Source organism: Berkeleyomyces rouxiae (assembly GCF_048999995.1).
Source record: "Berkeleyomyces rouxiae strain 22BRR77 chromosome Unknown BrBRR77_ptg000002l, whole genome shotgun sequence".
Lineage (NCBI taxonomy): Eukaryota > Fungi > Ascomycota > Sordariomycetes > Microascales > Ceratocystidaceae > Berkeleyomyces > Berkeleyomyces rouxiae.
Window position 1 is genome coordinate 2312667 of NW_027396492.1, and position 20281 is coordinate 2332947.

Below are 20281 nucleotides of genomic sequence, written 5' to 3' on the forward strand. Positions count from 1 at the left end.
TTTTAACAGCTTATATGAATAATTCATCAGCACAAGGGGAGGCTGGAAGATCCTCGGACTCATCCATATCTTCGCTATGAACTCTAGTCCGAATTAGCATGCTAGCTGCCACTGCGCCAATTAAAAATATGGCGAGAATACCAAACACGGTGTTGGGGGCAGTTTCGATAGTGGAAGCATAGACGGTGCTGAAGACAAATGTCAAGATGAAGCGAGAGCCTGCCTGCAGAAGCCCCATGGCACCTAGAAGCTGTCCCACTTGTTCACTGGGCACGTGCTTAGAAGCAGCGCCCTGTGTTGAAGCACCACAGAGACCACCAAACGCAGTGATAATACCAGAAGCTAGAAACAAATTGCCCGAAGTGGCAAAGAAGTAGCCAAGCACACCAAGGAGGTCAGATACCAAGGCAAAGCGAATGATGGAAATATCTAGCGTGTCTGCACCCTTGGATTGGTGCTCAATAGTTTTGAGAATGTCGTTGGCACTGGCACCATCTATGGTCATGGCTTCTGCCTGCTTGCGAGCAGGTCTCTGGCGGAACCAGTAGTTGAGAGCAGGGCCAACAACGAGTAGAACAATAGAACGGACAGAAGAGACAGTAGAAACAAACTTGGATGTGTCAAACGTCGACCAATTGAACATGTATCCACTGTATAGAATGACAGTGACTCCCAGGGCCATAGCAGCGCCCATGACGGCTGTGTCTATGGCAGCAAGAGCAACGAGATTGCGACGAAGCGCGGGGTTTTTGGGCCATAGGACTTGAAGTGGCTGAAGGGGGTTTTGGCGAGCAATCCACGAGAAGCCGGCCCGCTTCATGCGGCGGTCCTGGAGTCTGTAGCTCTCGCGGCTGGCTAGCTGACGAGACTTGGACAGGGACTCGGGGATGACAAATGTCACAGTTACAATGTAGACTAGATGGCAGACCAGTGCCACGTAGAAGACAAAAAGGAGACTTCCGGTGGCTTTGATACAGTACGCAGCAAGCACAGGGCCGACGGCCATTCCAATGTTGAGGCAAGCATGTAGATAGCCGATGGCTACACCACGCCTTGACGGCGGCGTGCAATCACTAGTGTAGGCATGGCTGAGGATACTGCCTGCAGTGTATGAGCCAGCCATGCCGTCAAAAATGGCGGCGAGCATCAGCCAACGGTAGTTGATGGCATCAGGGAACTTGGCTGCTAGAATGACGACAACCTCGGCCAGAGCACCGCCCATGGACGCAATACCGAGGAGCTTCCGACGGCCGTAGCGGTCAGAAAGTTCGCCAAGGCGAGGGGCAGCAAAAGCACTGAGAATGCCACCAGTACAAGTCACAACGGCCATGAACTGGCTCGTGATCCTTTGCACATCGGGGTCCCTGCACTGGGGATTATCGGCGCCCAGGATCACTGGCGCGAAGACAAAGCCGGGCTCATTGATAGCGCGCTCAGCAAAATGGGCTCTGCAGATGAGGCTTAGGGTGCTACAGAGAGCAGAACGGGTGTTAGAAAAGGGTGTCAATGGGCGGTTACACAACCAGGTTGCAGCAAACATAATTACAGGTTTATTTTGGGCACAATGGTCCCACCAAAGGCCAGGGCGAAGAGGAAAAAGGGTGGGATGAGCCAGGATATCTACGACTGGGCATTAGAAACAGAAACAAAAGGAAAGCGGCGGAGTCAAGAAAACTGACCGACGGCCTGTGATGCCATGGGAGCCCGGCAAAGTCGTCAAAGCCAGCCCAGTTCTCTCTCGGCAGCGGGGCCGGTGTCCGGGTCTGGGGCTGATCGTCTGAAAGCAGTCCGATTGTCTCCTCCGGGGGGCTAGTGGAGACGGCCAGCCGTGGTGTTGTTGATGGAGCCATGGCTAGGAGGGCTCCCGGTACTGTAGAGGCTATTGTCGCTGTGAGAGGTGTGAAGGACGAACTGCCTTGGATACACGACTCGAGATGGCAAGGCAAGGCAAGGCAGCAACACGAGCAAGATGGATGGCCACGGGAGAATAAAGAAGTATGTGCAAGGCAACTAGTTGGTATAGATTCAATGTGTTCTGGGGGCCTGGGGGCCGGGGGGGGGGGGGGGGGGGGGGGGCAAGCTGAAGTTAAAGGAGCCCAGGTCAAAGCTCGCTTTTCTAGGGCTGTTAGTCTCACCCTTCGGAAGGCTTGGCACAGCCTCCAGACGCAGGTTCAATTGGCAAATGGACATTACTGGCAAAGACATGGAGGCCTGAGATAGTGATGACATGTGCTTATATTTGCAGACAGCCAACTAACTCCGCGTTAGTCAACTATCGGGCTGGCCATTGTTTCTGAGTGTATGGCAGGGCTGGTCTCAGAGCGGATTTGTCAGCGGGTGAGAAATACGTTAGGCGATTCTTGCCATAGGGAATGACGCCTAGACATTGATGTAAGCTCGGACGGAGGCTTTATGTCGGTACATAGCTAGAATTAAATTGGAAACCCGAGAATCTGTGAGTGGCACAAATACAACCAACCCCAACCAAGTACCTGCATATGATTCCCGTCTGCTGTAACGCGATGGCATTTAAGTCTGAGAGACTGGGCCCAAACCGGGAACCAAAAAAAAAAAGCCAGAAGCCATGGAAGAAAAGCTCAACAACCAATCATGTCATGCATATCATGGTCTGCCTGGTTTGCGATTGCACAAAGACAACATGCTTGACTAAGCCAGAAACGGTTTTAGGTTAAGTTAAAGCCCCACTTTATAGTTGTGCCTGAACGCCTCTCAGCCTCACGCCGCGTTTGCAAGTCAACCGTGTTTTATAATCTTTTTCGTCAGCCTCGTCCGTGGTGCTGGGGAGTCGGCGCAATCTTCTGGCCAGCGCCAACTCCCTCAACCAACTCAAACTACGCACCACATTTTCGGCCTTGCACCATCCAAGCCGCCTGTTCCAAAATGCCCGTCGTCAAGGGAGGAGTCTGGACCAACATCGAGGATGAGATCCTCAAGGCCGCCATCTCCAAATATGGACTGAACCAGTGGGCTCGAGTATCTTCACTACTTGCCCGCAAAACCCCGAAACAATGCAAAGCCAGATGGAACGAGTGGCTGGATCCCAGTATCCGAAAAACCGAATGGAGCCGCGATGAAGACGAGAAGCTGCTTCATCTGGCCAAGCTGCTGCCGACGCAATGGAGGACAATTGCCGAGAACGTCGGCCGGACCGCCAACCAGTGCCTTGAGCGCTACCAGAAGCTTCTTGACGAAGCCGAATCCCGCGAGGGGCTGAGCCTGACGGGCGCCGATGGCGAAGAGACCAAAGCACCGACTGCTGACGACGTGCGACGACTGAGACCTGGCGAGATCGATCCCGACCCGGAAACTAAACCCGCACGACCCGACACAATAGACCTCGACGAAGATGAAAAGGAAATGCTCAGCGAGGCGCGCGCGCGTCTGGCCAATACACAGGGAAAAAAGGCCAAGCGCAAGGCTCGCGAGCGTCAGCAGGAGGAGTCGCGGCGCCTAGCTGCCCTCCAAAAACGACGTGAGCTGAAGACGGCCGGCATAAACATCAAGGTCACCACGCGCAAGGCCGGTGAGATGGACTACAACGCCGACATTCCGTTCGAGAGAAAGCCTACTGCTGGGTTCTACGACACGAGCGAAGAGCAAGTCCGTAACGAAAAAGAACGAGCCAATTTCGACCCCAAGAAACACCAGCTCGCCAGCGCAAAACGCAAGGGCAACGAGGACGAGGAAGAAGCGAATCGAAAGCGCCGCAAGAACGAAAAGAAGGACGAAAACTCGCTGTCAAAGGCAGCCATTCAAGCCGGAAAGATGCAGCGCATCCGTGAAGCTGAACAGAGCAGCAAACGTCGTGCGCTCAACTTGCCCACCCCGCAAGTCAGTGAGGGTGAGCTCGAGGAGATTGTCAAAATGGGCATGATGGGCGCAAAGGCAACCTCAACCGCTCGCGATGGCGAAAATGATGCCACCCGCGGGCTAGTCAGCGACTACACGAAGCTCAACAGCAATGCGCCCATCCGTACTCCCCGTGTCGCACAAGAAGAAGACCACATTGTCAATGAAATCCGCAACATCAAGGCTCTCACGAATATTCAGTCTTCGCTACTTGGTGGCGAAAACACTCCTTTGGTTGAAGGCCCCTCGTCTACAGGTTTCGCCGGGGCTACTCCTTCAAAGCAGGTTGTCGCAACACCGAATCCGCTAGCGACTCCTCTATACAGTGGTAATATCGGTGCCACCCCGATGCGCCCTGGTGAGACCCCAATGCGCACGCCTCGTGATCGCTTTGCGCTCAACGCCGATGAACGGGGTCCTATGCCCGGTGCCACTCCTCGTGACGTGAAGATGCATAATCTTGCTGTTAGACAACAACTGAAATCAGGCCTTGCATCTTTGCCTAAGCCGAAAGAGTCGGAGTGGGAGCTTGAGCTTCCCGAAGAACAAGCACTCGCATCTTCTGCTGGAAACGGAATTGTTGAGGATGCTGCAGAGAGGGATCGTCGAGAGAGAGAACGTCTCGAGGCTATCAACGCTCTGGAACGTCGCAGAAGGACACAGGTCATGCAAAAGAACCTGCCCAGGCCACTTGTCTTTGACTGCTCAACAATCCCGACGATTGGCAAGGACGCAGAACCCCAGGCGCTTATTGCATATGAAAGTGCTTTGCTAGTTGCTAACGACCTCGCCAAGTTCCCTGTTCCTTCATCAAAACTGATTGGCAAGGCCCCAGCTCTTGCTACCATCTCAGATGCCGACCTCGACATGGCCAGAATGCAGATTGCTGCCGAAACACAACCTCTACCCGATAAGCAGGTCTTGCGAGAAATATTCGAAAGCCGGAATAGCAACCCTACTCTGCTTGGTCTGGGCTGCTACGAAAGCGACGACGAAGATGAAGTCGACGCCATCGTGCGCCGCGCTATCGCTGTAAGTTCATATGCTCCTACTACACCATTACAAATATAGATAATTTCTAACATATACAAATACAGTCCATCCAGGAATCTCTTGTCGAAGAAGCCACACGCTCTGCCAAGATCGAGAAGAAACTGGCCTTGCATTTGGGCGGCTACCAAAACCGCCAAAAGACAATTGGCGCCAACTTTGCCAAGGCGTCAATGGCCGCGCGAGACGCTGCCCACGTACTGTCGGCTATGAAACTGCTTGCGCTGTCTGAAGAGACGACCATCCAGCGGCGGCTGGCGGCGCTGCGTGACGAGGTCGGCATCGTTAGCAGACGCGAGAGAGAAGCGCAAGAGGACTATCGCCGCGTCAAAGAGGAGCTGGGCGAGCTCCGGGCTTCGCTGGGTATTAATGGGGTTGGTGCTTGAATATGTCTTTTTTCTCCTTTTTTTCTTTGTAGTGGATTGCAAAATCATTCAAGTGTGGTTGTTAGGCCTACAGGGGTGGAGGAAAGGGTCATGCATTGTCTCGACATATAAGTTTTTTGTTTTCTTTTTGTTCCATCCTAGGAGTTCATATCAACAAAGGCGTTTTTTCTACTTCTTCGTATACCTTTTGTAGATATTAGCCAAAGCCCCCTGGATCATTTGTTTCCGACGGTCATGTACCCTCAAAGCCAACTGGGTGATCACAGGCCATTGTTACACTAGTGTTACACAGGCACATGTGTGTCCATGTAAGTGTGATTCCAATATCATCGTCATCACATCCAACTATTCTCCATACGGCCGCTCTATTATTATCTAGAAATGGGATATCACTAACTAGCCGAACACCTGTCTCTACTCTAAGGAACCCCAAAATGAACCCTCTCTCAAGTTTGCCCGAGCCAGACTTTACTAGCCAATGCTCATCTGTATTTTCTCGCCCAGCCAATCTTGGCATTGATTGGGTCGAAGACTACAAAGGCAGCCTTGAAAGCAGAAATGCCAATGATATTGACGCCGAGCTCATCCGAAAATTGAAGCGAACCAAAGCAAAGTTTATCGTTGTCATTGAGCGGGACCTGCATGTGGTGCTTAGGAATGGCTATAAGGACTCCACCAACCCTGAACGTGAAATCGGGCATGTCAACGCCACAGCGCATAATAAAACCACCATGTTTCTTGCTATACCGAGCAGCCTCAACCTGCTCATAAAATGCAGACACGTATGTACTAGGGAGCATTATCATGGGGGTGGCTGTATCTGCAATGGCATATTCAACACCACTGGTAGGAGCTTCAAAATCGCTAACAAGACCCTGGATGGTGAAGTTCCAGAAGCCGTTTTGGTTGAAAACATCACTGTACCCCAAATCTCCGAAGTAGCCAGTGTGATCAATGTAGCCAAAGTCGGCCTCGCCAATGCTCTGCTTGATGTCAACTGTAAAAACCTTCCGAGCAAGCCTTTCAGCAATGTTGTCGAAGAGATTGGGATGGGGCTTGGGCTTGATATTGTTGATGGAGCTGAATGCTAAGCCCAGGATGCCAGAACCGTGAGGCATCTCCGGGAAGCCAGTGGCAGCATCGGCTATCTGGAGAGCTTGACTCCGGGAAATAATCTTGGTACCGATGGTATCAATTGATACAAAATCATAGTACACCTTGCCGGACGCTACCCTGCTATCTAGATGTTCAATTTCCCACCATTCTTTTACCATCTCTTCGGCCGTGAGGGAAACCCCAGGGTTGTAGGCTGTCTGGTAATCAGGATTCGCTGTGTGCTCAGAATGCAACCATAAACCAGACGAAGAGGTATCTAGAACAAGCCTCAGGGGTTGCTCGGGTATGCCGATTTTGGCTGTGATTAAAGCACGATTGTGAGTAGTCGACAGAGTGGCTAAAAACTCGTCACGCTTTTTCCGCCGAGTCATAGCAACCTCTAAATCTTCGGGTAGAGGTTTTCCATATTTTATGTAGACACTAGCAAGAGCCTCTCGACCATCTTCCATTTGTTCCGTGCTATCGGCTTGTTCATCAGACCGAGGGCTGTCGGATACCGACAGGGTATCAAAGCCCGAGTGGGGGTTAGAAGAAGCATCAAAAGAAGGTAAAGCCAGAGAAACTTGGCTAATAGCCAAGGTGGTGGCTAAAAGCGAGAACAAAGAGGGCGCCATATCAGATTGAAAGTGTGCTGGGTAGCGGAAAAGCGCCAAGAGAATGTAGGTAGAAAGGAGTTGGGGGGACAAAGACAGAGATTGAGCTCTCTTGGTTTACAGGAAAAAACGGCAAGCGATGGCCTTTAATATGTATTCCATATGTCCAAGGCCAAAGTATATACTTAAATAATACGAGCATGAATCTGCTCAGCTAAATTGGAATTTTTTTGCTACTCCATATGCCGGAAAAGCTGGCAGAAAGTTTCCATAAATGCCAAAGATTATATTCACCGGGCCACAGGACCAAGGGCCGGTGCGACATGTGATCCGTGACCGGGGGCCAGTTTCCCGGGCATAGCAAAACTCTCAAGGGCCAGGGAAACAAAATTGAAAAAAGAGAAATTTGGAGGCCTATGGTTCCAAGAGTTACTATGCCCGAGAAATTGTTGCTCCCTACAGGCAGCATATACATGCACATTGAGCTGAGAGAACTTGTGTAGGGCAGTCGGTGGTCAGAGTGGAGGACGATGGTTTGGGCTCCTGTGGTATAGTACGATGATTCCGTCTCTTTTACTGGCCATTGGCACACAATGGAAGTGCTTGATAAGCATAGCGGGTAGGGTAGAGCACCTCTGGCCGGTACAGGATGCGGTATTCCCTGTTTGGAAACCATATAAACAAGCACAACAAATCAAGCTGTGGACATTTCTATTGATTTCAATTACCGGCATCGTCGCAGCCGCGGTCTTTGACTCCCGGCGGCGAAGCCCAAAGACTGCCAGTCTAGCAAGAGTGCACGCGCAGGTCGGGATTCGGATTCTTGAGTAAGGTAGATAGATGTGTTATCGGCAGTGAACAGCCCGAAGCCCATGTTCAAGCCAGACGACACCCCGGGCACCTGTATCAGACCAGAGAAGGCAAGCATCGTGTTGTAGCTGCTGGAGAACAGCGAGGCCTTGAGTTTGCCCTGGCCGGTAGCAGTGGTAGATAGCGACTCGACCTATGTCGGGTTAGTGAGGCATCGCCTCCGGGGGTCCTTTGTTCCGCTATGTCGACTCTCTCAGCCAAGGTTTTTGACCCCTCGTGCCGTCTTCAATAGACGCTCTACCCATGACCTGCTGTATCTTTTATGTAGGCCTTTGCATGTCCAAATGTGTGGACCGTCTTTCTCAGCCCCGCATCTCTCGCACCCCAACGGCGTGTCATGCCCGAAGCGGACGTGGTACTTGTCCAAGTCTCCATGCCCCGATCTTGCCGCAAGGACTCTGCCGACGCTGGCTCGGTTCTGCTTTCCGGCCGTAGCCTTCCATGCCACCGGTGCTTCCAGATTTCGCCCAGTGCTTTTCCACCATCGATCTGTCGCTGCTTGGAACTCCCGCTTGCGCCATCGTTTCAGTCCAGCCAAAGTCCACAGTGGATTGGGCTGGGCTGTTTCCCCTGTGGTGGGCTCTTTCGCCAGCTGGTCCGCTCGCTCGTTTCCCGGGATGCTTCTGTGACCCGGAACCCACCTAACTTCCCAGCTTCGGTCTGGGTGTCCATCTTTCCGGAGAACTCCGAGGCTTGACTTGACTTGACTATATTTAACGTCTACCAAAATCACTAAGATCAAACGACGCCGGATTGGTTACCGGACGGAAATTTAAAGTCCTCCGCTCGACACGCCGGATAGTTTCTGTGTGTTCGGGATGGCGCACCATCCCCAAGCCCCGAAGAACTAGTGGTCCACACTCCGCTATGAGCAGCAAGAAACACAAGTACAAAAGAAAAAAAAAGAAAAAAACTATTTCCCCAGATAAACCCTAACCCCCACAAGGAGTTGACCATCCCCACCAACATTCGTTCGACCGAGAAACGTGGCCAGACACAAGGTCGACCATCACAACCAGCGTGGCATGGAAAACCCCGAGTCGTTGAGCGGGTGAAAAACCATACCAGGTGAGCCTCCGGAGGCTAGGGGCGTATCCTTCCGCTTTTCGAAGTGGCCGCCGCACCGAACCATGGCTGAGGCCCGATGCAGTCCCCGAGTGCCACAGCAGGACAAAGGAAAGACAAAAGAAGAAGAAAGGACGAGGGTGGACTGTCTGAACCTTCAAAGGGACAGTCCCGAGTTGCGAAGATGGATCCATGAGTTGTTGGGTGTGGCGGCGATGAAGGGCCGGCGATCGCGAGGAGGGTGTCGTGAAAAGGGGGCGAGTCGACGGCGAGGAAATCCCTCAAAGTTGGGAGAAAGCGGACTCTGGCTTCGCAGCTCGTTGTCATGTTGAAGAGACGAGAATGGCAGCAGCATTGGGATCGTGTTGCTGTCCTCATGAGACCCTCAGCATAGGCTCGAGGGGGGGGGAGGCCGACCTCAAAGGTACCCCCCCGAGGGTTGTAGGAGGGAAGGTTGTATTTAACATCTTGGAGAGCTCCGAGGTCTGTATGACTTGCATTTATAACTACACTTACACTGTCCGTCTTTCAGCGAACAGGAGGTCCTCTGTGGCGCAATTGGCTAGCGCGTCTGACTGTTAGTATCTACTTGGCCAGTAGCACTAAGGTGATCAGGAGGTTGACAGTTCAAGCCTGTCCGGAGGAGTGATTTTGTCTGAATCTGTTTTTTACTGGATTCCTGGATTTCGCAAGACAGAGAACAGGTTCTTTTTTTGTTGCTTTCGCAGCAATTTGCTTGAAATCTCACATGCCGAAAGCACGAGTGAGATCCCCGGGACTTTTTTTTCGTCTCCCTTTTTTTTGGGGTATTTTTTTGTTCATATTTACATCTGTCGACGTTTCCCTCTTTTTCCTCCTAGTAATTTAACCTGGGCTGCCTAAGGCTTCGTTAGCGCACGGAGCATCGGAACGACACCAAGCAAGCCCAAAAAAACCCCAAATAAACAATCGTCCCAGAGACTCTCCGGACGCGACTACATCCCACGATGACGCCCACCCGCACACCGCCAGATTCTGTGAGCCGCCATCTCTCGGAAAAGACGCTCGCGCCCGCCGCGCACCAAGTCCAACAACACCGCCGCCCCTCCTCGCCGCAACCCACGCCCCCACACCCGCACCCGGAGAAGCCCGCACCGGCTTCCCTCCCCGCCCCAACCCTCCCTTACACACACGCCCCGCACGCCATGCGTCGCCGACAACGGCCGTTTGTCGCGCTCGCCGCGGCGCTGCTGCTCGTCTACTGCATGTGGCAATGGCGGCCGCTCGGAGCCATGGAGCGGCTGGTGCAGCTGCAGGACCCGGCAGCAGCGCCGGCGCAGCATTTCGCCGAGCCCGTGGACGTCGATGCGTTGACCGGCGGAAAACAGGCGCCGTCGGGCGTCCACGCGGTCGAGAAGCGCGTTCCGCTGGAGATTCACATCATGAGCAAATGCCCCGACGCTGAGGTAGGTCTATCTGCGGTCATGTGCGCTGCTTGATGTGCTTGTGTTGGTGTAGTGGCTGATTTCTTGGTTTTTGGATAGATGTGTCTGAGTGAGCTTGTTGTGCCAGCCATGGTAAAGGCCGGAGACAAGGTCGACTTTAAGCTATCGTTTATTGGCGAGTGAGTATTTTTTGACGCCCCCGGCTGCCCTTCTTTCTTGACGGCCATGCCAGACCCGACATACTACTCCGTTCTTAATGGCATGGTTCTAACACTTTTGTAGACCGACGGAAGATGACGGCGGCGTTCTCTGCAAACACGGCCCAACCGAATGTGAGTACTACCCGGTTTCCACCCAAACCCCCATGGCATCCGAGCGGGGCCAGCCGTCTTCTCAATTCGCCAAAACGAAAACCTAACCACATCATGTGCTAGGTGTCGGCAACATCATCGAGCTCTGTGCCTTTGAACTGTACCAGGACCCCAAGATCTCGCTCGGCTTCACCATGTGCATCACTCGTGACTACTCCCATATCCCTGAGCGCTCGCTCGTTGAAGACTGCGCCCTGGAGTACGGCATGGACTTCCAGGCATTGAACGAGTGCACAAACCGTGAAGATGGCGCTCACGGCATCAGCATGTTGCGCCGTAGTGTCGATGAGACTCGAGCGGTGAGTTCCAACATTTTCCCTACACAGCCATCCCCCTTGGTCACCAACCAATACGCACTTAAACAGGATTGCACCATGCATGATTTGCTTCCATTCATCTGCTAACATGGCGTCATGTTTTCCTTCCTTCTCCACAGGCCGGTGTTACTAAAAGCTGCACTGTCCGTGTCGACAACAAAATCTATTGTATTGCCGATGGAGGTGTATGGGGAAATTGTCCCAATGGCTTTTCAGTCGATGCTCTCGTCGAGACTATTGACGCTCTTGCAAAAGCTTAAGTGGCGCATACACACGCTCCCACAAGTCGCTAGCTTCACCCACAGTGTAGTTTATGCTAAGACTATCCATACCGGGATCTTTCTGGTCATCTGATACCGCCATAACCTTGAGAGTTTCAATAATACTATCGAAATCTACCGCTTTGCCAATGGCCTGTGTATATCCTGGCTCTGCAGCTGCGTGTGCAATGTGGACATGGAAGTGGTAGTATGTCGGCTGGTAATGAACGTACAGCTTCAGTTGGTCCGCCTCCGCGGTCGGGAATGTCTTCAGAGTGGCTGCAATAAGGCCTTCACGCATATGCTCTAGCCACGGGATATGGCTTGTACGTAGATCGCGTAAACTCCAAATATCACGCCGCTCAACCAGGCACAAGAGGTGCAGTGATTCCAACGTAGTACGGTCCCAGTTGAAGTCGGGCAGCAGAAGAAAACCCTCTTGGTTCTCTTTATCGCCCAATGGCGTGCGATACAGCACATCCTCGGCCTCCTTGATGCCGTCGATGATGTTGTAGACCCAGTTCAGGCGGCCTGCGCCCCGCTTCTCCTCCATGAGAGGGCGCACATGCTTGGCGTAGATCTCAGGTGTCTCCATGACGTAACGCACTGCCTGCTTGGTGTACTTCTTTATGTGGGTTTCTGTACAAGGATAGATCAAGTTGATCTTAAGATCGGGGTGGAAGCCAGCGGCATGGGAAGTAGCATCAATCAACGCCGACTCCGTGCCGGCGAGTGCAAAGTACCAGGCATAAATGTCGTTGTGCTGTAGATTCACCAGGCGCGCAAGCGTCGTCGGCACGCTGGCAAGGAAGGTCTCGCTGGCAGGGAACGGCAAGCGCTCAAGCTGCAGAAGGGCCGGCTTGTCGTCAATAGTGCCAAGCAGCGAGATGCGGCGGCCGCTTTGGTCTGTAGTGGGAGGAGGCGGAAACGAACATGGGGGCGTGAGTCAAGAGACGCGTGGAATTCGTGACTTTGGCGACAATGGCGTACCTTGATTCAGAGTCCTGGTAAGCTTGAAGCGCGGAACCAGAGCCTCAACTTGGGCACTCATTGTGTCGTCGTGGCAAAGAGATGTTGACTGATAAGTGGTGAGTGGTGAGGGCGAAGACAATATCCGTGGAATTCACAAATCTGTCGCGTGGACTCGCGGAAAAAATGACCCCAAGGCGGTGTGGGGCAGAACGGCAGCCCGCAGATGCGCGAAACGGGCAATACCCCGCAACGGCAACTTCTTGGACTCCGTAGCGAAGGCTGCCAAAATTCTAGCAGCAAATATCAAACTCCCAGGTGCTATTTCCGGATACATTCATGCGGTAGTTACTATAACTAACTAGTTGAAACTGAGATGTGATTCACGTGATCTTGATGAGGTTGAGGGATACAGGTTTTGGTCAAGTCAGACACTATATTAATTTTTTTTCGAGGGGAAAGGACCTATGTCCCGGCAAACTCCCAGGCGTCTAGATGCAAAAAGCGGCAACTTTGAATCGAAATCAAGTGCCAGGAAACTTTTGAGCGCAATGGGAAGCCGTATTGAAATCTTCGGGCGTCTTGTCCCGAGATATGCGACTGGAACGTTTTCAAAGAAGGCTATATAAAATCCCCAGGATAGTAGAGCGAAGAAAAAGAAAACAACAGGAAAAAAAGATCTGATAACAGACTCCAATAGTAGTAAAACGACAAAAATAAAAGGAAGACCAGTATGTAGTACACGACAGTATATCCAGCGAGAAGATAAAAAAAAGTATGCAAATCGCGATGCAAATGAGATCCGACACATGGCAGCTAACTCAAAGATAGCTTGAAACGAGAGATAGAAACCAAGAAAAAGAAAATAAAAAAGAGACCCAAGAAAAAATATATCAAACAAGCAACAGTAGACTGATCCGCGCGCAATATTGGCGGCGTAGGATAAGTGGCAATGAGAAGATGAAGGAGACAAAGGAAAATAGTAGTGTGCAAAGAGGAAGAAAGAAAAAAGATGTCGTCAAGTCGTTCAAGGTCTTTTATGCCGACGGTATGAGTCGGTTACCAAGCACAGTACAAGCAGTTTGTTATACTTGCAGTATGTGAGGGAGCGGATCTGAACAAATAAGAAAAGCAAATCCAAGCAGGGTGAGTTGGTCGATGTGTCAAGAATCCACGGGGCAATGTTATAAATCGATCTTGACGGCGTTGCTAGACGGTGATTGCGAGGCCTTTTGGGAGTCCATTGCTGCCGCATGTGCCGCCAAGTCGGCCATGGTTGCAATGGGCTTGCGTTCCTCTCTCACAACGGGCTTCCGCTCTTCTCTCATAGGGAATGGCCTGCGGTTGACCATGGGAGAGAAGGGCTTGCTGGAAATCACCTCGCGACGCATGAGGGTAGGACGGTGCATACGGATCTTGTTGACCTCGCCAGACTCCTTGGCCAGTTCTGGCTCTTCGGTAAGGATACGCTGCATTTCCTTTTCAGCCAGTTCTTTGGCCTCGATCATGCGACGGGATATGCTGTTGACCTCTTCGGTGCACTTTCCATCGCGCAGGAACAAATGGGCGCCCTTTTCGCTCTGGCTTTGTACAAACTCCAGGGCCTTGTCGAGGCGGTCATATGCATCGGTGGGCTTACTGATGCCTACACCATAGGCGCCAAAGCGTGATGATGGGCGGGGGCCGGCTCTTAACATGGGCGGCATGCGGGGGGCCAGAGAGGCTAGAGAGGCGTTAAGGGCGTCAGGCCCGTCTGAGAGCAGATCGTTGGGAGCGTCAAGACTCTGTGATTCCATCTCGGCAACACGCTTAATGTGAGCAACCTTTGCGGCCATGCGGGCCTTGCGAATTAGGTTGCGGCTGGCGGACACGAACTTGACAAGCTCCTCGAAAAAGCTCTGAACAAAACTGTCGTAATACACAATGATCATATTCCGGGTGCGTTGCTTATGAAGTTTCTCCTCCAAGTCGATGGAGCTGTTGGAAGCGGATCGCTGCTTCATGCGGACCTGGGCACGAGCATGGGCGTGGGCAACGCGGATGGCCTGCTCTGGAGACCGGGCCATGGCAGCCGATGACATGCGGTACTGGTTGTTACGCAATAGGGCTGCTTCCTCCTCGTCCTCCTTGTCGTTGGCAGCATTGTTGTTCTTGACAGCCTCTTCGATCTCGTCTTGTGGGCGGAGCGACTCGGTTGAGCTCTTGCGTTTAGGGGGCTTGGGCGGTAATGAGGGTAAAGATGGAGATGAGGGCGTTGAGTCGCAGTTGTTGAGGGCGATGAGCTCGGCCTGGCGCTTCTCTATTTGCTCGTTGAGAGCCGACAGTTTGGTCTTCCACTCGGGCGCATTGGTAATGATATTTTTGAGGGCGTCCATGATGGCGTTCGGATGGTTGGCTGGGGGTGCCGACTTGGAGTGAGCCGCAGGAGATTCGTCTCGATGGTGGGCGGATATGAGAACAAAGGGACAATGAAGAAATAAGAAAAGAGGGGGAAAATAAAAATAAAAAGGAAAAAAAACCTAAAAGCCAGTCCTGAAAAACGAGCCCATGAGCAGACGTGGCCTGCGACGAAGGTGAGGCTGCCAGTGACGGGTTTTGGTGGAAGAAGAGAAATGCGTGGAATGGATGAGGTCAAAGGCCAAGGAGAGCACGAAGAATCTAAGAGGAAAACAGAAGACCAGAGGAAAAGCAAGATATGTGGACGAAGCGGGGACATTGATTTAACCAAGGGCCAGCAAGCCGAGACAAGTGAGATAGTGGAGACTACAGCGCTATAAAATGGGGATAAAACGGGGGGGATTATTGTACAGTGGGAGCGACCAGGGGCGAAGAAGCCACACAGTGAAAAGCGCATCAACGGCCAGCCAGGGAAGAGGAGCAAAAAAGGATAAAATGCCCAATCAAACGACGCAGAAAGCAAGGACATGGTGCTTGTACGAGCCGAGCGATAAAAGGCAATAAAACACAAGATAAAAATGCGTGAGCAGAGGCCTAATTCCGGGGTGACAAGCTAGGCCGAGTGCTGAGATTTAGCCGCAGTCAGAGGGTTAGCTAGTGCTGGGTACTGGGGGGCGCTGAGAGGGCCCTGGGGGGGCGCCTGGGAGACGCTGGCCCGCTAGCGAGCCTCCAGTGGGCAGTAGTGCTGAAGTGCCATCAATGTCGCCGTAGCTAGCGGGCGCTGCAGACGCCTAGCTCCATCACATAGCAGCCATGACGCTGCCGACTCCGTCTGCTTAGTGCTCTTCCTCGCTACTGTTGGCATCTGTCAGCCAATAGCCCCAGTGCTCGGGAAGCCAGGCCTCGACACGTACAAGTACAAGCAGTTGTGCGTGTGTATGTGCCTACACACTTGCCAAGCTTTCCCGCTCGGCGCTATAACAACCAACAACCCAACTTCCAACGGGCCATGGATCGTGGGTCATATCAATAACAAGAGCCTAGAAGCACAGATTTTCAGAGCATGTGCCTTGAAAACAGCCGATGATCAGCAGCCGGAATGAGTGCGGTCTGGCGGCGGAGCCTGAATGAGGCACGAAAACCCACGATGATATCATGGCCATGGTAAAGCCAACCAGTGCTTTTCTTTCCACTGAGTCCTTGCCCCGAGCTGTAATCAAAAGCTCATGTACATACATACATATGTACTTACTTGCATTCAACATTCATTCTCAAGACAAGAACCACAAGCAGTGCGTGGAGCACGGAGCATGGAGCCGGAAGGGTGGTGGTACATACGAGCAGCAGTCCTTATGCTAGTAACTAGTAATGGCACTTCTGCTGTGTGTGCCTGGATGTGTCTTCTTGTCTACACACTACTTGTACCTAGTACATGTCCAGCACAGTTTTTTATGCACTCCTCCCATCGGACGCAAAAAAAGCCGACACCGAGCTGCTCCACGAAAGAGTTACTTTGCATGATGCAACATAATACAACCCAGGCAAGAGTTGCAGCCAAACTTGAGACCTCCCAACACCAACTACAGAGAACGCACTTACTACCACACCACCCATTCAACGACTTCAAGGCTCACATAGGACAAGGAAGATATTCCAATCTTCCCGCAATGTCTAGTGGTTTCAAGAGTTCAACAAGCCTCTAGTTATGTACTGTACATCTGTGTCTTTCCTTCACGTTGCCCTCAGTCATCCGGCTATATGCTATGCGTCTTTCATCTTGTAGTAGCTAGTTACTGGTACTTCCTGTGAACATACGGCACACACGCAAAGAGTCAATCAATCTCACCAGTCCTGAGCAAATACAACGTGTGGTGCATGTGTACGCAGTTCCGCCACGGGTGCTATCAACCCCCGGACAAGGTAGTGCCCGAGGCAGCGCGTATGAACCACAAGACAATGGATGCCCTGTCCTATAGGCTCAAGACTACAGCCCAGACAAAAGAGCCATGTCCATGTGTACACATACTATGTACATACATACAGAGCATGCTAGACAAGACACGAGAAGAAGCACGAACCTTTCTTCTTCCTGTCTTCTCGCTCAGTTGAATGGAAGCCTCAGATTTCGTATCGTCTCACCGATGTATGAAGGAAGGTATGTAATGAGCTCTCGTACACTCACATTGTCTCTCTGGTCTTGGTCCGGCCCATCTTTGCATGTGCCGCAACTACAAAATAACATGTCTACATGGATGTGCGTACATATGTATGTAGTCGGATATCTATGTCCACATGTCCATCCACCCCTCCATGCCTGAGGCAGGGCATCCCGTACCTCCCTTGGTCTCCCAGCTCTTGCTTCTGGGAAAGGCACGGCGAGCAAGCCCAAGTAGTTGCTATTTCCCGAAGCTGCTGTTGCAGTTTCAGTTTCCGCTGCTGTTGCAACGGCAATGGCAATTACCGTCTGGTCTGGTCTGCGCAATTGCCATTTGCGCTGCCCAAGTTGCTCAAATGAAAGTCCAGGCCGCTCTTGCTCTGTTTTTATCTCTTTCCTTGCTTCTCCTCGCGCTAAGTCGCCTTTTCTGCTTCTTCCTGGCGGATGGATTCCTGCATCCTACATCCTTCCCTTTGCCTTTTTACTCCATCCAGATGAAAGATACAATGAGACTCGGCCCATGCCTCCAACTCCACATAACATTTATGTCTCTCTGTCTTTATTTGTGTAGGTCAGGCTTAACAACGAAGAGCCGCGCTCTTTTTTTGCCTCCCACTCGGCGAACCGTACAATGAATGGTCTCCAACCGCAAAGATGATGCTTGTCGGCATGCTTCAGCCAAGAAGGCAGAAAATTTCTTCTTCTGGGCATTGCTTCTTGGCTGAGAGTCTCGACCCCTACAGGCAGATGCAGTCAACAATAAAAGAAAATCGTGCCCGAGTAATGGTTACTTCAATACAAGTTACATGTGGCTAACCCCAACTCAACTGATGCTCACGGTTTCGGCCGTTGCGCTCCAGAGCGGCTCCTGATCAGGGAGTCAGTCTCTCAGTCAGTCAGCGGGTGGCCTGTCTCACCCAGGCGAATCAACTGCTGAATCTCAGAGTCCAAAGCCTAAACTTGCACTTTGTCTAAGGCTGGGCGTTGAGTTCCAAGGGGGCTATCTGTCATTTGCAGGAGGCATCAATCGGCCCAGTTTATTCATGGGCGCGTCAACTCCAACGGCCCAGCACATCTGTCTGGCAGTGCTTACTCGTCTCCTCTCTCTGTCTCGTCTCATCTTTGCACTGGCTGCCCCTTCACACTGGCTTGTTGTTCTTGGCAGTCAGTCAGTTTTTTTCTATCCATAGATGCCTCATGAGCAGCGCCGGGACTTGGTCTCAACTCCGGCTTTGTGCAAAGCAGAGGCATAAAGAAGGCCATAGATGAGTACCCCGAGGAACATAGGATCATTTGCCTGGCCAGCCCATTGCAACGAGAGTGGTGCCTCGTCTTCTTGGGAAATTTATCTCCTCTTGTTTTCCCGCCAGCACTTTCTTTGTGTGTGCCGTGCGTGGTCGCCGATTCTCCCGCTTTCTTCCCTGGTGTGTTCCATGGTTACCATTATGTATAGTTATTATATGGTATACTAACTATGTATGTGTTGCGTTGTGTTGCTGGCGGATGAATTAGGATGAGACGTATCAAAGACACTATGTTTGTAGACAGACCTCAAAAAAAATGCCGAGGGATTATCAGAAAAGATTGCTGCCAGACAAAAAAAAAAAAAAGAGCACCAGCAACAACAGCACACCCACACCCTGGAACTTGATCTTCTCCCATGTTTGCTTTGCCCCTCTACTTCCATTCATGTGGCCGTAAAAGAGCACATAAACCTCCTGACAATAACGCCTAGCTAGTTCTGTGAAAAGGGAAAAGGGGGTATCCTGTCCAAAACTGAGGCAGACATGATTCTCATCTCAAGCCTGCTCTCGATACATACATTTGTGCTTGCACAAGTAACTATAGATGGCTCCAGGGCGAGCACTCTAGCCAAACTACTAACCACCAGAACCTGTAACTAGTCATCAGACAACATAAGGAGCGTGCGCGTTGGACCGATGTGCATACATATGTACAATATTTGTAACTAGTTAGTTACGGAAAACAACACAAAGTCTTTCCGCACTAGCCTAGTACTTGTTATCCTGGGGCTATGACAGGCCATGTTTGACAGACGTCGTCTTAGAGCGGATGACGAGACGAAGGAGACAAAGATCGACCATTCGATTCAACAAGAGCATTCTGGCACTTCAAGTCAAGACAGATCCTAGAGGAATACAGCACAGCTACTTGAACAAATACAGAAGGAATAGGGAGCCCTAGCTGTTAAGCGAAAGACGAAAAGCGAGGTGGTTTAAAGGAGATATCTCAGCCCCGCCAAAGATCGCGATAGTGACGAAATGCAAATCGAAAAACTTTCATGTAACAGCGACGTCACCTTTTGGCACTATTTTAAGCTCCGTGACTCTGTTTGCGTGCTGTACTCGTCACACTAGTATCAGATATATCTTCAAGAGCACTTTACCGTTGTTGGCAGCCTTCGTTGGCTTGCCTAGAGCCCAAATTTCAACGATGACTTGACTGTGCATAGGGTTGTTGAAAATAGGGTATACAGGGCATAAACCAGGGACATGCTTGCCATCACGTAGCAACGCTGTTCCTTTGATTCTAGCGAGAAAAGTAGAAAATTTCCTGCGCAACTTAAGGTTTGTTTTATCGATAACTAGTAGTTGTGGGCAAGTGAACATATTTACGTCCAAAAAGATCGCAACGAGCTGATCGCTATCTGAAGTTTATCCTGTCTTCCATCGTGTACTTTCACTACTATTCTTCAGGCCACACTCAAGTTGTACAAATACTCGCACAAGCGATGAAGTCATCCGCAGACAAGATGAATCAAAACGCACCCAATCCGTCCAAGCCCCAAATAAGGGTTATCATGGACATAACCCTGGGTTATAGGATACACTTCACGAAAGAATGTCTTGGCCTCATTTTCAGGGCTGAATTATACCTCGGCCTTTTTTTTTTTAACAGGTGAAACCAGCTGTCTGCTTTATGAAGTCTTTCGGCCATCTCTATCTCCGGGTCCTTCTGCCGGACAAGTCGGTGTGCAGACAGGCAACGGACCAGAAGATACCGTAACATGTCTATGAGACCAATACGTGCGTATGGGCGCATGGGGTTGTATTGATCTGTGGCATAAAAAGTGAGCAGCTCACTATGGAGAAGCAAAACAAAGAAACAAGAGACGGAGCATTGGACGAATTGGGACGAGAAGCTTGCCAGGCTGGAGGGCTGTAATCCATGTCCTGCATGTCCTGCATGTCTATGCACACACGCACAAGTACATTGTGCATACGTGAATAGCTCCTGGTGCATAGCGTGATGTGTGTTGGATCATGGGCGCCTGGTTATGACATGGATGGTTCTCCTTATGCGTTACTGAGACTTCATAGAAACACACGTGCAAGTATATTTCGTCAAGGACATCGACGCTAGGCAAGAACGGGCCGCTGGCCCAAAAGTCGCCCGAACATGGCACCCTCGCGGAAC

At 51.4% G+C, this 20281-nt stretch overlaps 6 protein-coding genes across 6 annotated transcripts; 2 read left to right on the forward strand and 4 right to left on the reverse strand.

The window, feature by feature from the left end:
• Positions 1-10: 10 nt before the first annotated feature.
• Positions 11-1850, reverse strand: BROUX77_002182 (uncharacterized protein; the record flags this gene model as incomplete). Its single annotated transcript, XM_073746694.1, has 3 exons — positions 11-1469; positions 1547-1620; positions 1680-1850. 3 exons carry the CDS (start codon positions 1848-1850, stop codon positions 11-13), a joined length of 1704 nt encoding a protein of 567 aa, XP_073607264.1.
• Positions 1851-2901: 1051 nt separating this feature from the next.
• BROUX77_002183 (uncharacterized protein) lies at positions 2902-5306 on the forward strand (the record flags this gene model as incomplete). The annotated part of the gene is made up of 2 exons (XM_073746695.1): positions 2902-4902; positions 4968-5306. 2 exons carry the CDS (start codon positions 2902-2904, stop codon positions 5304-5306), a joined length of 2340 nt encoding a protein of 779 aa, XP_073607265.1.
• Positions 5307-5788: 482 nt separating this feature from the next.
• BROUX77_002184 (uncharacterized protein) lies at positions 5789-7036 on the reverse strand (the record flags this gene model as incomplete). The annotated part of the gene is made up of 1 exon (XM_073746696.1): positions 5789-7036. One exon carries the CDS (start codon positions 7034-7036, stop codon positions 5789-5791), a length of 1248 nt encoding a protein of 415 aa, XP_073607266.1.
• A 2900-nt stretch (positions 7037-9936) lies between these two features.
• BROUX77_002185 (uncharacterized protein) lies at positions 9937-11322 on the forward strand (the record flags this gene model as incomplete). Its single annotated transcript, XM_073746697.1, has 5 exons — positions 9937-10395; positions 10474-10553; positions 10657-10706; positions 10809-11044; positions 11182-11322. 5 exons carry the CDS (start codon positions 9937-9939, stop codon positions 11320-11322), a joined length of 966 nt encoding a protein of 321 aa, XP_073607267.1.
• BROUX77_002186 (uncharacterized protein) lies at positions 11297-12373 on the reverse strand (the record flags this gene model as incomplete). The annotated part of the gene is made up of 2 exons (XM_073746698.1): positions 11297-12228; positions 12313-12373. 2 exons carry the CDS (start codon positions 12371-12373, stop codon positions 11297-11299), a joined length of 993 nt encoding a protein of 330 aa, XP_073607268.1.
• A 1102-nt stretch (positions 12374-13475) lies between these two features.
• BROUX77_002187 (uncharacterized protein) lies at positions 13476-14666 on the reverse strand (the record flags this gene model as incomplete). Its single annotated transcript, XM_073746699.1, has 1 exon — positions 13476-14666. One exon carries the CDS (start codon positions 14664-14666, stop codon positions 13476-13478), a length of 1191 nt encoding a protein of 396 aa, XP_073607269.1.
• Positions 14667-20281: the final 5615 nt, after the last annotated feature.